Source organism: Ursus arctos, unplaced genomic scaffold, assembly GCF_023065955.2.
Source record: "Ursus arctos isolate Adak ecotype North America unplaced genomic scaffold, UrsArc2.0 scaffold_3, whole genome shotgun sequence".
NCBI lineage: Eukaryota > Metazoa > Chordata > Mammalia > Carnivora > Ursidae > Ursus > Ursus arctos.
In genome coordinates, this window is record NW_026622985.1 from 84,135,549 (window position 1) to 84,148,099 (window position 12,551).

Genomic DNA, 12,551 nt, shown 5'->3' on the forward strand with positions numbered 1-12,551 from the left:
GTGGGGCTCTGCACTAGGCATGGAGCCTGCTTGAGATTCTCTCCGTCTCTCTCTGCTCCTCCCCCAACTCATGTGCTCTCTCCCTCTGGGAAAAAAAAATTGTAATTTATTTGTTCCTTAATGCTTTGTGCTATTTCCTTGATGTCTTTGGTTAATTTTGAAATAGTAGATGACAGATTTTATCTGTTTTATGAGCACAGTTTCGCTGTGTGTAAAGGAGTTATTCTCCTTTTTCTCTTCTTAAAAAATAATAGCTTTGGGGTTTTACTAGGAAATTTCTCATTTTTATGTGAAATTAGTTTTTTCAAACTTTTATAAGAAAGCATGGTTCTTTTGAATTGTATTGAAATATACAGCAGTTTTCTTTTGGGGGTTTCCGGGCTGTTCCCCTCCACCGCTTTGGTCTAGACTTTCTCTTTGTCTCTGTTGACTCTGTCCTAATTAATTCTGATTCCACTCCCACCAGCTTTTCTTTAGTGTGGGGCCTTGTCTTAGAGGAGAGCCACAGTGGGTCAGTTTCAGAACTTACTGTGGACCCCTTATTCTTACCCACTATTGGGGTAGGAACAAGTCCCCCTGGATTCCTGTTGGGTGCTTGTGGTGCCCAATTATGCTGCTTTTCTTCCCAATGAGTACTTTTTAACTATGCTGAGGTTCTCCTGTTCTCAGGTCTGTTAGTCCCCCTGTTGCTTCCTTTGCCTTCCTCTCACATACACACCGGTGCCGTGTGGTGGTGTCACTATTATCACCTGTATTTTAGGATTTGAGGGGATATCTGTTCACCTAGTTTTCTTGGTGATGTTTCGATATGTTTTTTATTTTGCTATTTGCTTGCTTGAACTATTTTTGTGTGGGAATTCTGAAAGACCCAGACTACGCTTTCACGATTACTGTCATCTTCCCAGTCATGATATAATTGAAATCAAGGACCAATATAGAAAAAAATAAAGATGCTTGGTATCATCAGCTTCCTAATTTTGGTCAGTCTGATGTGTGAAAGGGGTTATCTCATCATCAGCTTAAGTTGTCTGTTCCCTGATGAGTAATGCATGTGAGCATCTTCTCATATGTTTCTCGGACATTTGGGTTATTTCTTCTGCAAACTGCTTGTGAACATCCTTTATCCATTTATCAGTTGTCTTTTTTCTACTGACTTATAGCTGCGTGTTATGTATTATGTTTACTGATCCTTTGCACCTGTCTTCTCCCAGTATGTCACCTGAACTTTGTGTGGGGGAATATGGCACCCTCATACCTCCTGCAAGCACAGGTACTCTGGAGAGCAATTTGGTCATCTAAGAAACCGAATACACATTAACTCGTTCATTAGCCAGCAGTTCCGTCTCTGGGCTTATACTCTAAAGAAGCTCCAGCATGTGTGCAATCGGGGATTTGTGCAGCAAACTCAATGCAGTTATGTGTAAAAGCAAAAACCTGTAAACAATCGACGTGTCCATCCATAGAGACAAAAATAAATTGATATATTCATGAAGAATTTTTATTTATTATTTTATTTTTTTTAAAGATTTTATTTATTTATTCGACAGAGATAGAGACAGCCAGCGAGAGAGGGAACACAAGCAGGGAGAGCGGGAGAGGAAGAAGCAGGCTCATAGCGGAAGAGCCTGATGTGGGGCTCGATCCCATAACGCCGGGATCACGACCTGAGCCGAAGGCAGACGCTTAACCGCTGTGCCACCCAGGCGCCCCCATGAAGAATTTTTAAATGATGAATTAGACATGCATAAAACCATGTAAATGTTTCTCAAATGCTGAATGACAAAACTCAGAGGCAAATGATTAAAACGAAAAAAGGTGGCATATAGTAAAATCACAATAGAAAATAGATGTACTGCTATCTAGTAACTGAGGAAAAATAACAACACATTACCCTGAGAGTGGATAGGACAGCAGAGTTCATCAATATATAGTAGTTTTGTAGTAATATGAAATAATTTAGGTGTATTTATGGAGTTATTTAAACAGTTTTAAATGATGAGATTTAAATAGAGTTTCTTTCTTCCTTTCTTGTCCCATTACAGACCCCATCCCTCCAGCCTGACAGATATTTTCTCCTTGTCCTGCTTAGACACAATCACAGAGCTAATGGTCAGGAACACGGTTAAATGGTCTTGGCGACCAAATAGACACCCGAGAGCCTGTGTTCAGTGAGTTTACATATTAGCTCTCGTGTGTCATGGTGTCTAAGGAACAATTTCAAAAGCTTGACCCAGAATCTCCCAAGCTAGCAACCGTTGACAGCAAATTCTATTCCAGATCATACATTATTCACGCTTTATATCATCTCCCCAGATTTACACTGTTGTACATTAAAGATTGAGCTCCCGCTCATGCTCAGGTGTGTGTGCTGTGTACAGGGGAACACAGGAGTGACCGAAGGGGCTTCTGGTCTCCAGGATGCCGCTTGTTTCCCAGGATGTTCACTGCGCCAACCTTGGCGTCACCACAGAGCAGAGCCCCTCCTGCGGATTGGTTCTGTAATGCAAAAATGTCTCTAGAATCACATCAACTTAACCTCTAAAAATTGATTCTTGAAAAATTTCCCCGAAACACATGCAACCACTTGAAACTATGCTAGCTCCCAAGGCTAAGACAAGTGGTCAGCTGGGGTTGTGGGCTCACAACCGTAGCTTCGTGTGTGTTCTTCCCCTGGCATACTTGTTTGTCGTCATTTCTTATGTGGTTTTAACTGAATATCAACTCATAGACGAACCTGGTAGTGACATTAAAATCAAAAGAGGTTTATTTCAGATTCAATTACTGCAAGCAAAGATTGCTGTTTAAATAAATGTTATTATAAATCCCTTTATAAATGAGTCTTTTAGGTAAAAAAAAAAATAAGCACTTGCTGATTTATCTTTTCTGTAAACTGAGAATTTTTTATGTCAGCTTTGCTTAAAGGGAGGAAATGCAGCACTTGGACAGTTGCTCAACAGATCGCACTTCTTTACATAACCAGTGAATAGACACACATTGTACTCTTTATAAAGCAGCATGTGCTATGTTGGTTTTTTCTCTGTCTTTTTAAATCCCCTTTTGCCACCAGATTATAAACCTTTCGAAGGCAGTGTCTGTGTCTTTTATGTCTTTGTAACCCCATCAAATGTTTACTAAGTATGTAGTGATGGTGACATGCTGGTGAAAAGTGGGAGATATTTCCGGGTCGTACTGAAACATTGTTGGATATAATCAATCAGTTGACTACTCTGTGTGCAAAGATCTGGGAAGACAAAAAGACAATAATATATATCCTTGAGAGAGAATCTCACTGGAAAGATAAAATATATATATAAACATTAATAAGGAATTGCCACATTATTTAGATGTCAAAGTTGACATATTAAATTGTGGTCTTCATAAAAATATTTCATTTACGAAGTTTTTTTTTCTTTCCACTAAACCAATACCAGTTGTTTTTTTAGGCCTTTCCCCCATTTTTCTTTCCACATATTTAGCAATCTCTAATAAGAAGGTAATGATTATAGCTGCTTTCACCATCGGGCATATTTTTAACATCAGTATAATTTTCTGATCATATTTCTTGCCTAGGAAAGAGATTCTCTAGAGAGACAATATGAGACAGCCCGGCAGGCCTTGATGGGAAGGATACCTCCTCATCACACACTCCTGTTTCAAAGGTAGTGATAAATCACATTTATTTAAACCTGGGTATCTTTAGATTGATTCTCTAGTATCCAGATATACCAAACGAATCCTAAATCAGCGACGTAGACAGGGACCTCTGTGCTAAAGTGGACCCAGTGACTCAATAGTAAACCTAGTTCTCGAAGTTGTATTTTCCTTTCATTTATATATATTTTTAAAAGATACAATGTGTTCATAGCTACTAGAAACTGGTGGCTTTTTTTTTTTTTTTTGCATTCTTTGAAGACTATGAAGAATGATATTTCTGGTGGAATTTGAATATATATATATCAGCCTTCACCAAAGCTGTTCATGACTGAAGGTTAACAATATCCTATTGAATATCTTGCTCTTGTCTGTCATGACTCTCAAAACAATAGTAATTAATTATGTGCAGAGTCATTTTTTTTAATGCCTCTTTTCCATCTTGAACTGTAAATTCCATGAGGGTGGGAATCGTATCTTTATTAATCTATGAATTCTCTATTCTTAATATGAAAGGTTTTATTCCTTTTGCATAGTAAAGGTTTCGTGATGTTAGTGGCTATAATAATTACTATTAATTATTGCTTATCGAGAGGCACATTTAGGCTTTAATATTTACTCAAGATGAACAGCTAGGTCATACGATAGCTATAGAATGTTTGCATTTTATTTTCTCATTAATGTTACAGGCTTTGATATTCTGAATTCTCTTTCCTATGTCACATTTTAGAAAATTTGAGCAATAAAGTGAAGTCCCTGTTTTCAGGAAGTAAGAACATGACAAGACCTTAATTATAGCATTTTAAAAAGCTTTTTAGAATGCAGTGATTCAAGGAAGCAGAATAAAGAACCCATTTAAATTTTTTTTTCAATTTCAGTTCTTTTTATTGTCTGTAATTTTAAGCTATCTGTTGAAAATCTTCAACCAATTTAAATGAAACCAAGTTTTGTCTATTTGTTACCTATCCAAAAAGTGTGATGAATTTTGTCCATATTGATAGGCTATCTTTGGTTAGTCTGATTCAGAAGATAGGCTGTGGTATCCAGAGAATTCTGAAGGGCCAGGAAGGTGATGGCCGGGAGGTAGGCAGTGTCTTCCACAGCAGCAGAGCTGGGGTCTGTGTGACCTCCGACCAGCAGCAGAGCCAGGCTTGTTAAAACGCTGGCGACAGAGAAACGAAGCAGTTTTAAATATGATCTCCAAATGGGTCATACCAGGACAGATAGATGCTTCGAATTTGCGTGCATTTATATGCGATTGGGCGACTTTGCACACAGCAGCTCTATTCAGCAGGTCTGAGGTGAATAGGAACAGGATTTCTTTCACTAAAACGGTTAACCATTCTTCCAAGTCACTCTGGGGAAACAGGCTAGTAGAAATGAAAAAAGAATATTTTACACCGGAGTTCAGTTGAGAATATAATATTAGAATTTTTAGAATTATTTTATTCTGGTATCATTTCAAAGCATTGGATTAGAAACAAAATTCAAAAATATTTCAATTTTTATAGCGGTGGATATTTTGCTGGACTCACATAACAAATGGACTAGGGTTTATAATAGAATACATGCTAATCAGCGGGAAGATAATTTGCCTGTATTAGCGACTTAATGGAGAAGGAAGATTCAAAACAATACAAATTCGCCTAATCTACAACTTAAAATGTAATAATGCTAGTGTTTTAAGACAAGCTCTGGAGTGAATGTTTGAGGGGATATATTACATTATTCCAAATAGATTTTATTGGCATTTACCCTTACGTGGGTACATCGGTCAGTATTTAGGTATTACCTGTGTATATGCTTGGTATCATTACAAAGCTCTTTGTTTTTTTTTTTTTTTAAGATTTTATTTATTTATTTGACAGAGATAGAGACAGCCAGCAAGAGAGGGAACACAAGCAGGGGGAGTGGGAGAGGAAGAAGCAGGCTCATAATGGAGGAGCCTGATGTGGGGCCCAATCCCATAACGCCGGGATCACGCCCTGAGCTGAAGGCAGACGCTTAACCACTGTGCCACCCAGGCGCCCCCAAAGCTCTTTGTTTTTTGTTTTTCTGATTTCAGGGGTCCAGTGCCAGCACCTATTATCAATGGTCTACATAATTTTGCAGCTTTAGAACTACAGAAAAGTTTTGAGCTTTGTGAAGATTATTTTAAAGCTCCCATTGGACTGTATTCTGAGAAGAGGTGAGTTGAGTTTTGTTGAATAAAGTCAGTTATTTTCTGCTGATTAGTTAAGATCACGGCACTCCTCCCTAAGCTTCAGAGAAATCCTAAAACTGGGGAACGGGGTCCCACCTTCCACCATGGAATTTGAAGGGAGTAGATCCTGGCCCTCTAGGGAGGACACAGGCATATAGCCTGGGTTCATACAATTAAAGTCTTCTCTCTGGGATTTTGAGTCTTGAGGGGGGTGACACAAGGACGCAAGGGCAGTTAGAGATTGATCAAGAAACCGGTAGTGGAAGATCAAGAATCCATTGTGGAGAGTAAGCAGTGCTGATCTCCCAGTCTCTTCCCATATTGAGACTTGGCTGTGTTCTTGGCACCTAGCTTACCTTGGTTCCTGCCCAGTCTTCAGGTCTGATTCTTCAGTTTTCCATTAGTCTATAATCTACACAATACCTTTTCAGTAACTCCCTTTCGGGTATTAAAATGAGCCAGAGCTGGTGTTTGTAATCTGCAATTAACATCTCTGATTAGCATAGCGCTGTGTTTCTAAATGTTTACCGTCTGGTGTCTAATATACAAAAGGGCATTTCAGGGTTCCAGTGCTTACTATGTCAAAGTGTGGTTCAAAAGCTGAGTATGTGTTAAGCTGAAGACCACATACAGACCACAGCTAGCACTCCACCACTGAATTTAGTGCTTGGCCCTTGCAGGCATTCTACTACATTCCGTTTCTGCTTGCGCTGTGTTTCCTTCTACAGTTGACCATCCCTCCATACACAGGTCTTGAATCTAAACTTCCCAAGCACAGATCTGCCTGGTCGGGTCAATGACCATCTACGAGGGGTGCCACTCTTGAATGGAGATCTGTAGCCAGAGCCCTCATAGGAAACAGGAAGGTCTGTGGACTGGTTGCACCTATATCAAGCACCCATCCTTTATCCACTTATCTGTGGCCAGACCAGTGACAGAGAACCAAGTAGAGAATTCTTCAGAAGAGGTTGTGTGGGTTTGGCAGAGTCTCTGCAGTGTCTGAATACATGGCAACGTAATAGACAAGAACTGGGACTGGAATGAAGCGCCCTAGAATATTAATAGGGGAGATGTCTCTAGAAATATCAGTTATTTTTATTTTCTCCGTTATCCTTTTTTTTTGTAACTTCTAAAGTGTCTTCACAGGATAAATATTTTATTTTTATATTCTAAAAAAACCCATTAAGAATCTTTGATGGTTTGATGAAATATTTAATAAATGGAAAAAATCGGCTCTTTAGATACAATTAAGTTTCTCACGTCACTCTACATGTTAAAGCAAATGTTAAAGTTATAAGGAGTTAAATACAAATCAATGCCTATAATACAATAATGTGTGGAAATTGCGATACATATGTATATCCAACGTAATTAGGTTTAAAAGTACTCGTGTGTATGTATTTATAGAAAAAAATACTGAAAGTACACCAAAATAGTTATCAGTTATTATCTTGTAGTGATGAGATTATGACCAATTTTTATTTCTTTGTTCTTCTCCCATATTTTCAAGGTGAACATTTAATAATTTTTGAAGGGTTAATGTAACTTTAAAAAGTTATTTTTTAAAAGTCTGTCACAGCAAAGGGATATTTTTTGAGGGCATGTTCATGATAAGAATGAGAGTTTAAAAAATGAGTGATGTTTTCCTTTATTTCTGAGTTTTATTGCTGTAACACTTGGATTTCCTCCCATAAACTTGATGATGTAAAATAACCATCCCTTCCAAGTGGTTCCTTCAAGCCTACACATTTCACTAGCTACTAGAGACCCTAGTACTCTTGTTAGTATTCTAATTAGTATTAATATTCGATATTAATTGAAGGAAGAAGAGTAGACACATTCAGACCATAACAGAGAGAGAAAAAGAATGCTTAACCAGGCTTACACATCATCTGTCCCCATGGTGAAAAGGGTGGGTCAGACCGACCCTCAAGTCGTACCATTCACAGGTGGTAACATAGGAGTGTCTTTCAACGCCACCACTTTTTTATATGTGTTTTTCAAAGCATTTTCATTTAATACTTTCTTTGATAGAAAGGAAAAGCAATTGTTGAAAGCCCTTGCTCTGTGACCCCCCCCCCCGCTTTTTTGGGTGTGTGTTTTAAATGAAGACCTACTTTTTCTTTATTTTATTTTATTTCATTTCATTTCATTTCATTTCATTTCATTTCATTTCATTTCATTTCATTTGACAGCACAAGCAGGGGGAGTGGCAGGTAGAGGGAGAAGCAGGTTTCCCGCTGAGCCGGGAGCCTGATGCGGAACTCAGTCTCAGGACCCTGGGATCATGACCTGAGCCAAAGGCAGAGCCTAACAGACTGAGCCACCCAGGTGCCCCTAGACCTACTCTTTTTCAAAAATAAGAGAGCAAAACATGTGTTATAGGTTGAGTTGTGTCCCCCTCCCTACTCCACCCCCTGCCAAATTCACATGCTGGAGTCCTATCCCCTCAGAATGTGACCTTATTTGGAAATAAGGTTGTTGCAGATGTTAATTGGTTAAGATAGGTCGTACTGGAGTAAGATTGTAAGGTAGACCCCTAAACCAACACGATTGGTGTCCACATAAAAAGGGGAAATTTGGACACAGACTCACGCACCGGAAGAGGGCTTGGGGTGACGTAGAAGCCAAGGAGAACCAGGCTGCCAGCAACCCCAGAAGCTAGAGGAGAGGCCTAGAATAGCTTCTCTGTCACAGCCTTCCGAAGGAACCAACCCTGCTGACACCTTGATCTTGGACTTGTAGACTCCAGGACTGTGAGACATTAAATTTCAGCCACTCAGTTCACTCTGTTACACCAACCTTAACAAACTAATAAGATATGTATTAAAAACCCAGTGACCTTTTTCTTGCTATTTTCTTTCTGTGCTCCCTTCAACATACTGTATTGGTATTAGTTTAGACATTTGGTCACAAGATCTATGGATTATTGTGTTGTTGTTGTTGTTGTCGTTGTTGTTTTACTTAAGGAAGAAAACTTTATACTTCCATAGTTTGGAATAGAAGATCTGGCCCATAAAACCTAAATGCATCTTACGTTGTATTTAGCAGAACAAGTGTCAGTCTAGTATACTTCGGGAGAGAAGCTCCTAAGCAGGGTTGCTAGTGGCACTTGCCCACTGCAAGAGGAAAGAGCTGTTCAGTCACTGAGAAATCCAGAAGTTGGCCATATTGGTCTCAGTTCTTTAGGAAATGCTTCTTAGACAAGTTCAGTTACCTTATGTGGGAGTAAGAGGCTTCTAGGATCAAGGTAGTCTCCCTGAAGGGAGGCTAATATTCTGTGAAGGGATTCCAAAAATTGTTGTCTAACAAAAAAAGACAAACCCAAGAACCCAGTCCAGCCTGGTAAGAGGGATCCCCTCCTTCCAACGAGCAATTCAGTTTTTCTATCCGTTGATAATAAGTACACAAAACCTTTTTTTAAAGATTTTATTTATTTATTTATTTATTTATTTATTTATTTATTTATTTAAGAGAGAGAAAGAGAGCAAGGGGGGGGGAGCAGCAGACTCCCCACTGAGCAGGAGCAGCAGACTCCCCACTGAGCAGGAAGCCTGACACAGGGCTAGATCCCAGGACCCTGGGATCATGACCTGAGCTGAAGGTAGACACTTAACTGACTGAGCCGCCCAGGCGCCCCCTACAGGTACTCACATCTTCTAAGCAGAACCCTAGCTGCAGGGAGATTGTTGCATCCTGGACTGTCTCTGCCTGGGAACGTTGGTGCCATCTAGCCCCAGCTGTAGCTGATAGGTTGAGCGGAAGGTAGGTGTCCATGCCCAGTGTGGGAGCTTTCCAGGAGAGCTGATTCTGGATTCCAGCCACAGACTACCAAGCAAGTACTGCAGCCTCTGCTTGCCATTCAGACATAACACAGCATGAATGTCCTCACACTGGACGTGTCCCCTCAGTATGCCTACATCACCCACTACATTTCCTCCTGGGTCAAGGACAAGCCCAGAGAGCTAACTGGACTGTGTTTCCCAGTAATGGGGCCTTGAACTCCTGGGGACACCTCATTAAAACTTGCTTCTACCCTTTTCATCTCTGCTACAGTCATAATATCATCCTGGTAGACAGAGACACCCTCATTAAATGACAAGCTTAGCCCTGAATAGCCCCAATTTGCATCAGCCTTTGCTACTGCCAAGATATGAACTTAAGGTAAATGTGGAGTGTGAACACGTGGAGGTCAACCTGAATTTGACATTTGATCCCAGAAATGTACTTCTGTGCTGAGACAGTAGTCATCGTATCGGAACTACAGAGAAGAAAGTATAGTCACGGCCGACCACCAGGCTCTGCAGTAAACAATTACCTCTTAATTTTCAACATTTGAGATTAATCTTGGGCTAAATCATGAAAAGACAACACTCTGATGACAAAACTCACTGTAATTAACACTGGCAGTGAAAAGTAGAGCTCTAATGACACAGTTGACATCATCTGTTGTTGACGGAACAAGAAATGCAGGATCGAAATCCTATATGTGAAGACGTAGATCTGACAGGTGGGGGAACTGGAAACAGTGCTAGAGCTCTTCGGGGGAGAAAACCCAGGGGGAGTGTTACTAAGTGAGCTGAATCCTTTCTGATTATAGCAGACATCCGTATCTACCAAAGATTGGTTTAAAACATTTACAAATCCGATTATTGTCAGAATATCTAAAAACAGACGTGGTTAAAGATGGTTGCCTCTCAGGAGAGTGAAAGTGGTTTGGGGAGAGGCAGGGCTTGGATTGCTGCTTTTTATTATAAGCTCTTTGTATAATAGAACTTAGTTTTAATTATATGTGTAGACAGTTGACCCTTGAACAACAGGTTGGAATGGCATGGGTCCATTTATTTATGGCTTATTTGCAGTACAATGTACTACTGTACCATCAATGTATTTTCTCTTATGATTTTCTTAGTAGCCTTTACTCTATGTTCCTTTATTGCAAGAGTAAGAATACAGTATCTAATACATGTAACATACAAGATGTGTGTCAATCAAGTGTTTACGTTCTCGGTAAGGCTCCCAGTCACCAATAAGCTGGGAGTAGTTAAGTTTTCGTGGAGTCAAAAGTTACATGTGGATTTTTGGCTGCAGGGAGGGTCAGCACGCCTAACCCTCCCTCACATGGTTCAAGGGTCAACCCTAGTAAGTTGCTTAAAATGTTAATGAAATATTTTTGGAGAACTAAGAAAAATCACAGAGGGGAAGGTGAGTACATTTTGACTATATAAACATCCTAAGTTTCTCTAGGTCCAAAACAAATGTAAAAGGAAAAACAGCAGGCTATTTAAAATATAGCAAAAGAGTCAACATTCAATCTGTAAATAGTTCACACAGACTGCTAGGGCAAACTGGAAGACAGACCCGGCCGAAGGTAAATGAGGAAAAGACCGTTTACGAATGACAGGAGAAAAGTTAATTAATAAATAAACTTAAAAATTAAGAAATAATGTTTAATCCGGCTGTGAACAAAGCAACAAAGCTCACTTCCTCCACAGCGCTCTGCAGAATGAGCCTCTCCCTTCCGCTCCGTGGAGCTGCCTCCCTGGGAGGAAGCCGAGAAGCAGGTGAATCCCAAAGGAGAGTAACCAGGTGGCGGAAAGTGCACTGGGCGAACCAAAGGGAGGTCGGGCGCCCTAATCACACCCCAGCCTTATCCTAAAAGGGGAACAAAATCACAGTCCCAAAAACTCTCTCTGGGTATGCCCGTGTGTGGTCCTAACACGCTTTCATATCGTCTGTCTAGAAATAGCAGGAACTGCCATATGTAAATTGCACTCGATTCTCAAGTCCTAGGAATTCGTATCTGTGCCTCACTCACTTTGCGTGCGCTCCAGTATCCATCACGATGCTTTGCTCGTCGTAGGCGTTCAGCTGTGTTTTGTCGATTGGAGGAGAGGCTTGTGCTCATAGGTACAGCTTGTCCAATGCCCGGTGCTATGTAACTCCTGCCGCAGAAACCACTGAACACTTGGGCTCAACAGCGACGTGCCCAAGCCGCTGACATGACTCTGGAAAGGTGACCCAGTGGAGTCACAGGCGTAGACTATATGGCGCTTGGTAGCTTTTCATCTCAACGGTCTCATTCACTTTTCATTTTTCAGTGACAAGGATTCCCACCTTACCAGGAACTATTCTACAGTATTTCATTCTTATCCGTGGTCAAAAGAAATGTCCTTTCAGCCTCCAGAGGGCAGCATTTATTCCCGCCCGGGATCAGGAGTCAGTGATGGCGAGGCAGATCGGGCCCTAACAGGTATGTGTCATTTTACATACAGTTCTCGTAGAAATGTCAATCTTATTACATCTATTTCCCATTGTTTCCTGATTTTGTTTAATTAAATGAACGTTGTAAGTTAGAATCCCTCCTCTGAGGTTGGGTGGGTTTTTTTCGTCTTCCATTGTTTAGAGATGAGAAACAAAGTTCAGAAAGGTCGGGAATGTGCCCCAAGGTCACTTACGTGGGCCCCTTAGAATGGGCTTAGAATAGGCTGCTGTTTTGCCCACTGAGCCACTCTGCCTGCAGGGGTCTTCTGGGGTCCGGCAGGTGCTCTCTGCACGGGGTCCCTGATGACTTGGGCTCCATTCAGTGAGGGTGAAGGGAAGTGTGCAAGGTTTCAGATTTCTGGCCCATCTTCTGTTCTGGGAGTCTCGCAGAATCCCATCGGTTTTAGATTTAAAGGATCTGGCCCAGCCTAGG

At 40.7% G+C, this 12,551-nt stretch overlaps 1 protein-coding gene across 1 annotated transcript in view; it reads left to right on the top strand.

The window, feature by feature from the left end:
- Nucleotides 1–12,551, top strand: part of LRGUK (leucine rich repeats and guanylate kinase domain containing) — a 106,438-nt gene that overhangs the window by 87,082 nt on the left and 6,805 nt on the right. Inside the window, exons 17-19 of the mRNA XM_057304556.1 lie at nt 3,571–3,659; nt 5,717–5,839; nt 11,956–12,107. Coding sequence (XP_057160539.1) covers nt 3,571–3,659; nt 5,717–5,839; nt 11,956–12,107 — 364 coding nt within the window. The remainder of the gene's footprint in view (nt 1–3,570; nt 3,660–5,716; nt 5,840–11,955; nt 12,108–12,551) is intronic.